The sequence below is a fragment of the Carassius gibelio genome, chromosome B19 (assembly GCF_023724105.1).
Source record: "Carassius gibelio isolate Cgi1373 ecotype wild population from Czech Republic chromosome B19, carGib1.2-hapl.c, whole genome shotgun sequence".
In the NCBI taxonomy this organism is placed as follows: domain Eukaryota; kingdom Metazoa; phylum Chordata; class Actinopteri; order Cypriniformes; family Cyprinidae; genus Carassius; species Carassius gibelio.
The window spans coordinates 33,290,811-33,304,589 of NC_068414.1; the positions used below are offsets into that span (position 1 = coordinate 33,290,811).

Here is a 13,779-nt window from a genome sequence, read left to right on the forward strand (position 1 = left end):
ATGTTTATTATGCTTTATGTATTATTTGTTCATTCATTCATTCATTCATTTATAATTTCAGTTTTTATTCCTAGAGTTCAAATGGTAGAGAATGGTAAATCACAGAAACACAAATGTGAACAATTTTAACTTTAAAACACAATGTAATATACAATGTAAATTTTAGAAGCACGTCATTTGATTAGTAAATATATTTGTCTTTGGTCAAAAAAAAAAATACAAATCTTAAAAATGTGTCTTATATTTATTATAGAGGAATCTGTCTGTTGGATACAACTGCGACTGCTGGGCATGTGCACATCAATATTGCCCAATGTTTGTCAAGCTGAACAACGGAGGAAGGGGAAGACGTTAATAAAACAGAATCTAATAAGTAGCAAGCTTAATCTACTGTTAACCGAATCTATCCCTTCAGCCGAAAAACGAAAGACGTCGGTCATACATGGATAAGGAAGTGTGACGCTACTGCTCAGCTTTAATGTCATTGGCTATGAATTTTCAGAATTTTCTATCTTTTAACCCATATTAAACAGCGCATCATGTTAAAAAGTATGTTTTGCTGCTATCATCACATTAGTAATATATTAAGTCAACAATGAAGTGTTGCTATCTTGACAAAAATGACATCTTTAGCGAGATCCTAATCCTAACCCTAAGCTTAACTTCAATGAACTACAAAAAACAGCCCCCTAGTGTTGCCTTTGCATAGATAGAACGACGGAGGCTTGTGGGTAATGTAGTTTAAAACTTTTTATTAACGAAACGAAATAAATTATTTATTTTAAGGAAAACTGGATATCTAAATATGTTTATTGTGCAAACCTCTATGATATATTTGAGAGGCAGGCTGAAATGTGGTATTTTACAGTGAGCAATATTTAAAATGCCTTTATGTCAGCTTTCCATTTATTTCTGAAAACTGAGCTCAACATTATTTTATCAGCATAGCATAAGTAATAATCCTGCCCATTTTCTCTTTGATATGTTAATTGGACTCTGATTTACAGCCATTTGAAAAGTACAGTTTTGGGCTCTTCCGGGGGGTGCTACTGGGCCCCTGGGGGTAGAAGGGCAGTAAAACCTACATATATGTATTCTCCTCATCATGGACAACAAACTGAGCTGAGTCACATTTATATCTGACAGTTTTCATAGTCCTCTGTTTTCTATTCTATTCATCATGACTATTATACCTTTTGACAGGACATTGTGAGGCCATCTGATGAAACATTGAAAAATTAGAAAGAAATGATTTAATAATGAAAATAATAGATTATTTATTTGATTTTTGAAGTAAATGGCAAGAAATATAATGGATGAACCTGCAACAACTTGCCTTTATCTATTCCCCACCTGTAAAGCAGTAATCAAGGACAATGTATACACATTGTGATACTTCACTATTACACAAGGACAAATTCATGCATATATATAACTATTTAGCAAAAATCAGTGTAAAAATGTCCTCCTCACCCCAGTATCTTGCTCCTCAGGTGCTGGACATCAGTAATGTGCCTGCTCTTGGTTTTAATGCAGTACAAGATCCACGTTGATCATTCCTGCTACATTCTCAGTTATCCCTCAAGTGTTTGTAACAAAAAAGCCCATGGCACCATCTTGTAATGCAGAATAATTAATCTCGTAACTCCCTTTATTTCACAAAAAAATGTGCATATTTGTTACTAAAATATAAAAAAAATTACTTTCTGGTGTACTGATGTCCCAGATGTTATTAATCCGATCAAAAATGTTTATGTCTTAAATAAAAAAATAATCCCAATAATTAATATGTTGTTTTTCCAAGTCTAAAATAAACACATATTAGCCTACCTAGTAAAATTATGTATTTACCAAGAATCTTCAGAACACAATATTCACCATTTTCATTTTATTGAAGCATAGACTATAAAGTTGATAAAGTAGCATCAAGACAAATAAGATTCAATGAAAATAATTATAAAAAATACATTAACCTCATATATAAATCAGTTCACACAGATGAGTGATGAAATGTCCTTAAAAGTCACACAGTCCCATCCAGTCAACTGTGATACAGATCATGTGATACATATAAGACATGAGATACTGTTCCAGAAAATAATGATTCCCATCATCACATCTAAACTGGTTTCATCTCCCTATCGTGTTCTTCTTCTTTCGTGTCTGGAAACAGTTTGTGGTTGATATCCAGCACTGATGTGGTGTAGCTTGTTCTCAGCCAGAGGATCTCTCAGTCCTAAGATCCCAGACCTGGTCAAAGTGAAACAAGCAATCCAGATGAAGTTGTTTAATGGACAGAGAGCTCAGCTTATGTTCTGTGTGATTTTAGCAGTGTGAGCAACTATGACCCTTGTAGTACTGTACACTTACCATTCTTCAAGCTGTTTTGAGACCTTTTGAGAAGCTTTTTCTCTGAAGAGAATTTAGCACATCCTCTTCTTTCACTCCTTTCAAGAGCATCACTTGGTCAAAACCCCTCATTTGGCTGATAAGATCATCTGTACAAATTAAAATACTGCAATAAAAATTAAAGAATTAAGAAAAAGTTACAGAGGCAAAGGTCTTGCTCATGAGACTCCATTAGCATGTGTAGTTCTCAGAGACTCTAGAATTCATCTATTGTTGCAGTAAATGTGTTTTTTCCCTCTAGAATCTTTCTCCAAAGTTCCTGACTTCTCTCACAAATGTATTTTAGTCTGTGCAGTGTAAGGCCTGGCTTCAAACCAATCCACTATCAATTCACAATTTATAACATAACATTTAGAAAACAATGAAATAATGTACATTGGTGTTTATATCAACTAAACCAATTTCATGATACTTGTCTACTCTTAAAACAGGTGGTGTGTTTTTAAAAACATAATATTAAAAATGTCCAGTCACACTTTGCTAACATGCTGTAATTGTAATAGTATAAAAAGAAATCAAGGCTGACATGACCAGTTCTGTGAGAGATCATCATAAAATGTTGTATAACACAGCATTGCTTCAACACACACATACCAGAGGACTTCTGTTTGTTTGAGCACAAGATGGCCATCTTCATTCCTCATCCTGAGCAAATCATTTCCTTGGTCTTCCTTCTCTTCTGTGAAACAAGATAATCTCTACTTACTCTGTGTGCAATTAATATTGCTCATTAAATATAATTAAGTTAATTTAAAGTAAGATTCAGACCAGAGCATTTGAGGAGTAAATGTTGATTAAAAAAAATATTCTAAACAAATGTACCTGGGAAGAGCTGATCATGGCAAGATTCGCTGAGACTCAGTAATAGCTCTTTTAGTTTTTAGGAAGGTTTGTGAGGGTTGGCTCTTGAGTGAGCTGTTGAGCTTGATATTTTAGACCTGAAAAAGAAGAACAGCATTAGGATTATCTGCAAAAAATCCTGTAAGACAGAAAGAAGGAAATATTATTAATTACGTGCAACTTGTACATTACACCTCTGTATAATTATATGTTAAATGCATCCATTATTGAAAGCAAGTAATTAATAGCAAGCTATAGTCATATGAATTCTATGATAGTGTCAGATAAGTGTTAAACTGGATTATTAAGACTGTGATGTGTTTAGGGATCATTTTTAAGACTTTGACCCTGTCCAGATACCCACACTTGCAGTCTTGGCCACTTGAGAGTGTGTGTACATGACAGTGTGTGAACGAGACTGTCCCCGGTCTTAATAATGCCAAAGCACAGCGTCCTTAACACACACTAAACCTCTCCAATACTGCTCCGGAGCACTATACAAAGCTTAGTGTATCCCATCATGCATCATGTTTTGGAATAAATCGTCAGACTTTTTGCCGAGATCTCACAAGAGGTCATGGGAAGCTGTCCAATGTACAGTAACAGTGAAATATTGATAATTAGTTATTAAAAATCTCTGTAAACACATAAGTGTCCCATAAGGCAGTGGCTCCCAATCCTGGTCCTGGAGAACCCCAACATTGCACATTTGAGATGTCTCCCTGATCAAACACACCTGATTCAACTCATCAGCTCATCAGTGAAGACTCCAAGGCAGATAAGAGAGACACCAAAACTGTGCAGTGCTGGGGTTCTCCAGGATCAGGATTGGGAAACACAGTCATCAGGTCATGAAAAGTTCGACACACACTTGTGGTCATCATGCTCACTTGAACACTAGGCAAAATACAGGAAAGACGTCAAATAAGTAATCAAGTGGTCAAGTGCAAAGATGGCAAGTGTGGGTATTTGGACAGTGCAACAGTTTAAGAAACAACAAATGCTGTACAAATTATAACAGCAGGAGTGTTTGATAAAAGGGATAAACTATCACAGACTTACTGCTGCATATATCTGCCTCCGCAGCTTTCTGTCTTCTCCATTTCTGAAGGAATCCCTCTCCAGAAACACCACTGGGCTGACTGCCTTTACGTCTTTTCAGCTAAAAATAAAAATAAAAATAATAAAAAGGGGAGAGTAAATAAAATTGAATTATATACAGAATGTTAATAATGATCTGTGAGCAAAATATTTAGATATAATATATATATATAAATATATAAATATAAACTGATATGAAAGAACTGCAAGATGGAAAAATGCATGTTTTATTATTTATTTTTAATTTGATTTTTTTTTTTTGGATTTACATTAAAAGGTATTAAAAGCATGCTACAGAACATATGATTACTGTGATATCTGTCATATAAAAGCACATAAAAACACTAACATTACAGTGATACAAACATAGCTGGTTTGGTGATTATTGTATTGTTGTATTGATTATTAATATACCATAGTAAAACTACAGTTACAGTTACTAATGTCCTGTTTACTGTGTTTTAACTTCACATTTCATTTATTACTATTGTAAGTGTCGTGATTACCATGATTTTACTACAAATACAACTTACATCATTGATCCTGAAATTAATAATAATATAAAACTGTTCGAAGGTCTATGGCACGTCACGTGGCAGATACAGTTTAATCAGACTAATTAGCAGCTGTGTTCATTTATTTAAACGCAATGAAACTCAAAGACAGCCGCGGATGACCGATATAATACAGCGATTAAACATATGGCACTAGTCTGATTAATAAATAAGACAGAATACATTTTATAAAAGGCATTAAAAGAGCGTATATACGACTACTCACCCAAACTGTGGAACTGATAGCAAGTATCGCGATGTGTGCTGAATGAGACTTCTTGCACGTGATTTCATAGCGATAAACATCTCATGTCCTCGTGTCGAATTCTGACGCCAAAAGTTTCCCATTGAAAGCAATGAAGGTCGTAGTGCTTCGATATTCGACGCCGAGAGGCACATTTGGCGTCATAAAAGTGACGCTAGGGGCGCTTGACCATGCTTCGGTTTTTGACGCCTTTGGAGTGAGAATGGGTTGAAACTTCAGACTTTTTAAGCTGATTCTCAAGAAACATGAAGTTTGTCTTGACGATATTTTTAATCTTGTTCTTTAATAAGAAATGAACTGCGTCTGCTTCAGAAACAAAGGAAGTGAAGAAATGAAATGTGTGAACAGAGATGCTTTAGATGAGATGAAAATATAAGAGTTTTTCTTATTTCTGATGAGAAAAAAATTATTATTATAGTTTAAATATTAATTAGTTCCATTAAATTCTCACAAAATACAAAAGAAAAAAGAACAAATATTATTGAACAGATTGAATATATTACATTGATTTCACTGAAAATAAAACAAAGTTACATTTCAGGTGTTTAAACTTTGAGCTTTTTAAACCCACTTTAGTGTAAAAGTGTTTTCTTTAGTGATGGGCAGTGATTGTTTGTGATGCACACTCAGTGATGTCACTGGTCTGATATTGACTGTCTGTGTGTCATCTTGCTCTCCTTCTGTTTAGTTCACTGATTTATTTCTATTGTGGTTCAGTGGTTTAGTCACTTTTTTATAATTAAATAAAATTGAACAATTCTGGTTCTAAGACACAGATCTGATGCAGTAAATAAGTCATCATCTGCTCAGACACATTCAGTGAGTGAGTGATGAAGTCAGACTGATCATTAACACTACAGGACAGTACAGTTATGTGTGTGTGTGTAAGCAGTGTAGATGTCACAACAGAAATCATGTTGTCTGCTTATTGTCTTTGTTTTATTTCTCAGCACCACTTCTTTTTCTCTTAACATAATACATTTTGTCAGTAAACTCACAACTCAAATATTAATACTTTTAAAAAAAAAAATAGAATGAAGGCCAAAAAACTAAAATATGTTAACAGTCAGATTTGTTTGATTCTGAGTCAAACATGTTTCTGACTGCCGGTTTTATTCTGACTGTAATCACTGTCTCTGTTCTTCAGGTGTGCACACATTCCAGGTGATGTACGGCTGTGATTGGGATGATCAGACTGGAGAAACAAATGGGTTCCAGCAGGATGGTTATGATGGAGAGGACTTTCTGTCTCTGGTTCTGAAGGAGATGAGATATATTACTCCAGTGCCACAAGGAATCCCCACCATACACAAGTGGAACTATGACAGAGGCTTTATTGAGAGAGACAAACATTACTTCAACACCATGTGCATCGAGTGGTTGAAGAAGTATGTGCAGTATGGAAAGAGCAGCCTGAAGAAAACAGGTACATCAGAACCGATCCAGCAGTGAAAATATTAAAATATAACCAAACATATTTTGTTAAACAGATTTGTTCACCAGAAATCATTGTAAGAAAAGTTTCAAAATGCTGTTGTGTTCTTTCTTTCAGAGATGGTTTTGATTAAAGCATTGCAGATCATGTGTATTGTTTGTAGAAATGAATAATGAAGGCATTTTAATGGATTGCTAAACATGTTCAAGATGATCATGTTCATCTAAACCTGTTAAATTGAGGAACTGGATAGAAAAGTATAAACTGATGCAGGTCTGATGTGTTTTAGTGGCTAAAGCTCAGTTCAGTTATAACAGTTAGGCTCTTATTACTAAAGATTTTATTAAATTAATGAGTTTGTTGAAACCACATCAACTAGTAACTGTGGGTTTGCTGATCAGAGCCCTGCAAGTCATGAATTATCATTACTGTACCCTCAAGGGACATTTAGGCCCAATCCCAATTCTATTTTATACCCCTTCCCCTTCCCCTACCCCTCCACCTACCCCTTCCCCTTGTCCCTTGAAACAGAGTGTCCAGGGGTAGGGGAGAAGATATTCCCCTAAGGATTGGGACACCACTACTATGCCATCACACGTCATCATTCGTCATCTAGCTATTACAATACACACATACACAGGTGTGCTGGTGTGCATTAGAGCCTTTAATTATCGTTCTGTATTAATGAGCTGCTTACTGACACACACACATATATCGGAAATTGCGCAGCTCACACATTCAGGAGAAAATAAACTTGTCAACGCTGCCCCATGACTTTTATTAAATACAGTTTAAATACTGATTCGGTACATTATATTTTCCAGCAACAAGAGGATACAATCGCTGTTTTTAAGTAAACTCACTCTAAAAAGATAAACGCACAGATGCGAATACACGCAACTTCCATCTCAATTTAAGATCACTTGATTTCAAGCTCTCTCTCTCTCTTCAGTCTCTCCTCAGGTGTCTCTGCTGCAGAAGTCTTCCTCGTCTTCAGTCAAGTGTCATGCTACAGGATTTTACCCCAAAGAAGTAACAATCTCCTGGATGAAGAATGACCAAGATCATGATAAGAATGTGGTTTTTGGTGAACTTCTTCCTAATGAGGATGGGACCTTTCAGAAGACGAGCACCATCAGAGTTACTCCTGAAGAGTGGAAGAACAACAAGTTCAGCTGTGTGGTGGAGCACCAGGGTGAAACCATTAGAGTGAATGAGATCAGGACTAACAGTGGTAAGAGAAATTAAATGAGTGAACCACACATGTAGCCCTGTCTCGACTCACCAAAAATAAACCCTAAAGAACAGTGATTTAATAACAAGGAAGTTTATGGAAAAATGTAATAAAATGGAACAATCACAGAACAGACAATAGAGTACAAACACAGTATGTTAAGGCCTGTATTGTTTTTATATGGTTGCACATTGAAAACATGCTGTCACTACATAGCAATGTACTGTATATAATATATCACAATCACAGAGAGATTTTCTTCAGTAAAGGACCATGGTGGTAGCTGAACAAACTCAGTTTTAAGTTGACAAAACAAAACCAAACCAAACCAATCCAATCCGGCTTTGTTGATACCATGATCCAACTCTGGCTTTATCCTGAGTTTATGAAGCATGTGCACATGAAACTGTGACATCAGTAATGAACAGCCAATCACACGCCTTGAAACTGTGATTCATTTCTCATCAGAGAGTCAGTGCGATTCACTTCCAGAGAACAAAAGATTGAAAAATATGAAGAATTTATAAGGGTCATAGGATGCAATTTAAATTTTTTCCTTTCTCTTTGGAGTGTTACAAGCTCTTGGTGCATAAAATCACAAGATGGCTCCGCCAAGTCCGGTTGCCGTCCAGGTCGCTCCGCTTAGATTATGTTTTTATTTACTTTTTTACCTACTTTTGCTTTCTCTTTTTACACACATAACCTCTGCACTGATCATTTACGACAAAGAAACACTTTTGGACATTGGACACCGCTTCACTGACCTGTTTCAGGACACTTTATCCTCCAACCCATCGTGGCCATCTGAGATTCTCCGGAACGCCGAGATGAACAATGGCCACCTGAATAACCACCTGAGGCGACGGATCAAGAAACACCGCGGGAAACGTGCTGGGATTCCAACAGACTGAGGAAAAGAGCACACAGCCCTCCTTTACCGAGCATTCTGCTCGCCAATGTCCAGTCTCTGGAGAATAAGATGGATGATGTTAGAGCCATAATAAGTTTCCAACGGGACAATAGGGACTGTAACATCCTTTGTTTGTTGGACCCCAGGAATATCTCCACTCTGTCGCGCTCCTGCTCGCCTCATCTGGAACATTTATCCATTATTTGCCGCCCATTCTATCTGCCACAGGAGTTTTCATCGATCATAATTGCTGTTTACATCCCACCACAAGCAGACACCTGTTTGGCTTTGTCTGAGCTTCACGATGCGCTCAGCGGCAACATCAACAAACATCCTGACGCTGCTATTATCATCGCTGGGGATTTTAATAAAGCCAAACTCAGGCAAGTTATGCCTAATTTTTATCAACATGTATTCTGTCCAACCAGAGGACCGAATACACTGGATCATTGCTATACTCAGTTTAAGAATGCCTACAAAGCTCGCTCACTACTGGCTTTGGGCAAATCGGACCATGCCGCCATTTTCCTCACACCGGAATATAAACAAAGACTCGTTCAAGATCCCCCGGTGCAGAGGGTGGTGGTCCGCCCAATCAGAAGCCATGCTACAGGCTGCTCTTGATGATGTAGACTGGGACATGTTTCGTGCAAGTTCATCTAACGTCAGCGAGTTCATGGATGTAGTATTAAGCTTTGTAAACACGCTAGCCGAACAAGCTACGGATACAATAGCTATAAGGACATTCTCAAATCAGAAACCGTGGGTGGACAGATCAATCCATGCAGCAGTAAACAAATGCACTGCTGCTTACAACGCCGGTCTTCTATCAGGAAACATGAGCGAGTACAAAGCATCGTGCTATGCTCTCCAACGTGCAATAAGAGCCGCCAAACACAAATACAGGGAACGCATAGAGTCACATTTCCAGCTAAATGACTCCCGACGCATGTGGCAAGGACTAAGGACCATCTGTGCCTTTGGAAATAAATCCTCTGCAGAGGTGAGAGCAGATCCGTCACTGGCTGACGAGCTAAACACTTTCTAAGGCTGCTTTGAAAACAATCGAAGCAGTGCTCCTCCAATCCCGGATACTTTAGACCCTCTTCGATTTGCTTATCACCCAAACAGATCCACTGATGATGCCATCTCTCACATCCTACACTCTTCCCTCACACACATTGACATCAATAACAGAACTATGTAAGGCTGCTATTTATTGACTATAGCTCAGCTTTTAATACTATAGTCCCCATAAAGCTAGCTTCTAAACTCATTGACCTCGGCCTGAATTCTTCACTCTGCAACTGGATTCTTGATTTCCTCACCGGCAGACCTCAAGTGGTGAAACTAGGCCAGTACACCTCCAACTCCATCACCCTGAATGTAGGAGCCCCACAGGGCTGTGTCCTGAGTCCCCTGCTCTACTCTCTTTACACACATGACTGCGTGTCTTCGCACAGCTCCACATCTATAATCAAATTTGCTGATGATACTGTGGTTCTGGGCCTCATTCACAACAATAATGAGACCGCATACTTGGATGAGGTAGATAAATTAACATCATGGTGCCAGGACAACTGTCTCTCTCTGAATATGAGCAAGACTGAAGAACTGATTGTGGACTTCAGGAAGAGACAACAGCAGCCCTATACTCCTCTTATGATCAGCGGGACCCCTGTGAAGAGGGTGACAAGCTTCAAGTACCTTGGTGTAAACATCTCAGAGGATCTTACTTGGACTACACACATTCAAACACAGGTTAATAAAGCCAGGCAAAGACTGTACCATCTGCGACAGTTGAGGAAATTCAGGGTCTCACCAGCAATCCTGAAAACTTTTTATTCGGGGGCTATAGAAAGTGTACTGACTCAGTGTATCTCAGTGTGGTATGGGCACAGCTCCAGTCAAAGCCCTGCAGAGAGTTGTGCGCTTAGCTGAGCGCATTTCAGGGTCTGCTTTTCCCTCTCTGCAGGACATCTACCTCAAACGCTGCAAAAGCAGAGCTGTTAAAATAATCAAAGACTCCACCCACCCCAGTAACCATCTCTTCACTTTGCTGCCATCTGGTAAGCGCTTCCGTAGCCTGATGGCAAAACCGAGAGACTAAGGAGGAGTTTCTTCCCCCAGGCCATCAGGCTCCTAAACTCAAAACCAGCCTTTTAACATCTTCATGTCTCCACTTAATATTGACTTATCAGTAAGATATTCACATTTGCCTCTTGTACATCCCTGTATATCTTAATATTTAAGGCTACAGTTTACTTTCATGCTCATTATTTTGCGCTCTATATTTAATTCTACAATATACATCTTTTTTATATTTTATTCTTATATTTTTATTGTTTACTTTTATTTAATTCTTACATAGCTATATTTATGTATATTTTAATCTTTTATGTTTTCTTTAATAGTTGCACTGTCCATGGAGCGGACCTGACTCACATTTCACTGCTGGTTATATATGCTATATATAATTTTGTATGTGGCAAATAAAAATCTAGAATCTTGAATAAAGAAGATATGTAAAGTTGCAAAGACTAAAATCTCAAACCCAAATAGATATTCTTTATAAAAGTTAAGTCAACCATGCCTACCTAAAACAGCTCATATATCTATGTCACGATGTGGGAAGATTAGCATAACGTCGCCCAAATGTTTTCGCAAAGAAAGAAGGCGTAACTTTTATTCTCGCTGTAATATTGCTGCCATGTCGTAATGACGCTGTGTGTTTCATTTTGAAAGCAAAACTACTTTGTTTAGGCCTTCCAAAAGAGGACACAACTAGAAATCAGTGGTGAAGTTGTATTTACAACACTATTCCTGAACAGTCCAACCCAAATATTCAGATGTGTGCAGCACATTTTACGGAGGATGAGGACTGTGAGAGTAGCCTAAAATGCTGGTGTCTGTTTCTATAAAGTGGGGCAATTCCTACTTTGCAAGGACAGTTTGGTGCTTCTGAATCACAGTCTGTCAGTACGTTTTCATATTTAAATAATTTTCCACTGATGATTCAAATATGAGTTTTGAGCAATGTAGAGTAGCACTTGTTGTTTTTTGTTTCTCAAGACATGGTTTTATGTTTACGCTGCACGATGCAACGCATTGCGTAAAAAGACAGTATAAAGTCATTATAATCAGTAATTATCCACTGGATGCAACAAATACCTCATTTGCAGTAGGTTTTATTGGTTTTGTCTGGTTGTGCTGGGAGTCTTCATCACACTGTGGTAAGGGGCGTAACATTTCCGTCACGTGCTTGAGGTATTCAGCCAATCACAACGCACTGGATAGCTGGCCAATCAGAGCACACCTCGCTTTTCAGAACGTTGAGCTTTGTAAAAAATCGACGCATTTCACAAGGCCGGACATAGAGGAGAAACAATAATGTGCATTATGTGGAAAATAATGTGTTTTTTTTTTTTTTACCTTAAACCACATAAACATCTTGCATTACACCAAATACACAAAATAATGTTCTTTTTAGCAACATCCTATGATGCCTTTAAATACTCAGCAAGGTCAAAATAGCTGTCCTTGAAATCAAACAACTAAAAAAAAACTTTGTTTAGTTAGAAAAGTTAGTTTATATAGTTGATAATATATATATATATTTATGTATATATATATATATATATATATATATATATATATATATATATATATATGTATGTATGTATGTATGTATATATATATATATATATATATATATATATATATATATATATATATATGTATGTATGTATATATATATGTATATATATATATACATACATATATATATATATATGTATGTATATATATATATATGTATATATATGTATGTATATATATATATATATATATATATATATATATATATATATATATATATATATATATATATATATATGTATGTATGTATGTATGTATGTATATATATATATATATATATATATATATATATATATATATATGTATATATATATATAGGTATAAAGAGACTCAAAAATCTGAACTCATATGTAATCATATTTAAAGCTTTACCTATTGATTCTAAAGCTTATTTATATTGTATATTATTATTATTAAATTTTAAATAAAAGATTAATATTAAATTAAATCATTATTGAATATTAATATTCAATTAAAATGTATTATTTAATGGATCAAGGCTATAATAAATATATAAATAATATAAAATATTTATAATAAACAATCACTGCTAAAGCCAGATGTTTTTACCTTTTTAAATATGTTTTACTCAAGAAACTGGGGGAGTGGCTTTATTGCATCAGAGATGTGACACTTTGCTTGAAGCTCATTGGTCAAATTTCAGTTTGAGATTTCTAAACCAGAACATAGCTTAGCTGTGGAGTGTAAGTTACCGTGGCAATGAATGCAGCTAATATCCAAGCCCCTTTCATGGTACCTCAGAGTTGGTGAAAACTAAACTGAAACTTGGCTAGCCAGCTAATCCAGCTTCATGGTACAGGCCCCTGGTTAGTAACATTATCTGGCTTTGAGATTGAGCTGATGTTTTCTCTGATCAAACAGGAGATTCTCTTCCCATCGGCATCATCATTGGTGTTGGTGTTGCTGTTGCTGTCCTCCTGTTGTTTGTGATTGGTGTTGTTGTGTATAAGGTCTATCAGAAAAAGAAAGGTGAGAGAGATTCAGATAATATTATCTTCACTATTGAATACATTGCATGCTTTATCTAAACATTTGTGTCCTGATATTTCATCTCTCTGGGTTTCTGTTTTTCAGGCCTCAAACCTGTCAATGGTAAGTTTTTCTTAATCTCTATTTGATATTTATTAATAATAAATGGACTCTGCCCTTTATGATGTGGTTAATAGTAATATGTTTATATTTCTAAAACATTGGTCATTGGTGTAAAATCAAAGAGTAAGTCAAAATATGTGTATTGTTCTATAATATATTTTACTTAAAATATGTCTAATAAATAAGAAATTGTGTATCTGTGTGATGTACAGTAGCTGTCATGATGATTGTAATTTGTGTTTTCTGTTCTAGCATCTGATG

General features: G+C 36.2%; 2 protein-coding genes and 1 long non-coding RNA gene across 4 annotated transcripts in view; 2 read left to right on the forward strand and 1 right to left on the reverse strand.

Moving 5' to 3' along the window:
• LOC127979732 (antigen peptide transporter 2-like) overlaps positions 1–13,779 on the forward strand; it is a 412,715-nt gene that overhangs the window by 317,352 nt on the left and 81,584 nt on the right. Inside the window, exon 6 of the mRNA XM_052585348.1 lies at positions 7,720–7,838. Coding sequence (XP_052441308.1) covers positions 7,720–7,838 — 119 coding nt within the window. The remainder of the gene's footprint in view (positions 1–7,719; positions 7,839–13,779) is intronic.
• The window catches only part of LOC127979735 (HLA class I histocompatibility antigen, A alpha chain), a 340,316-nt gene that overhangs the window by 287,390 nt on the left and 39,147 nt on the right, over positions 1–13,779 (forward strand).
• LOC127979742 (uncharacterized) lies at positions 1,979–5,389 on the reverse strand. 3 transcript variants are annotated; one of them, XR_008158855.1, is made up of 6 exons: positions 5,131–5,389; positions 4,312–4,411; positions 3,232–3,347; positions 3,004–3,088; positions 2,371–2,515; positions 1,979–2,250 (listed from the first exon to the last, which is right to left on the reverse strand). It is a non-coding gene; the product is annotated as an uncharacterized LOC127979742 (long non-coding RNA). The 3 variants fall into 3 exon arrangements; XR_008158854.1 differs by lacking the exon at positions 5,131–5,389 and having other exon boundaries at positions 2,371–2,498; positions 4,312–4,517; XR_008158853.1 differs by lacking the exon at positions 5,131–5,389 and having other exon boundaries at positions 4,312–4,517.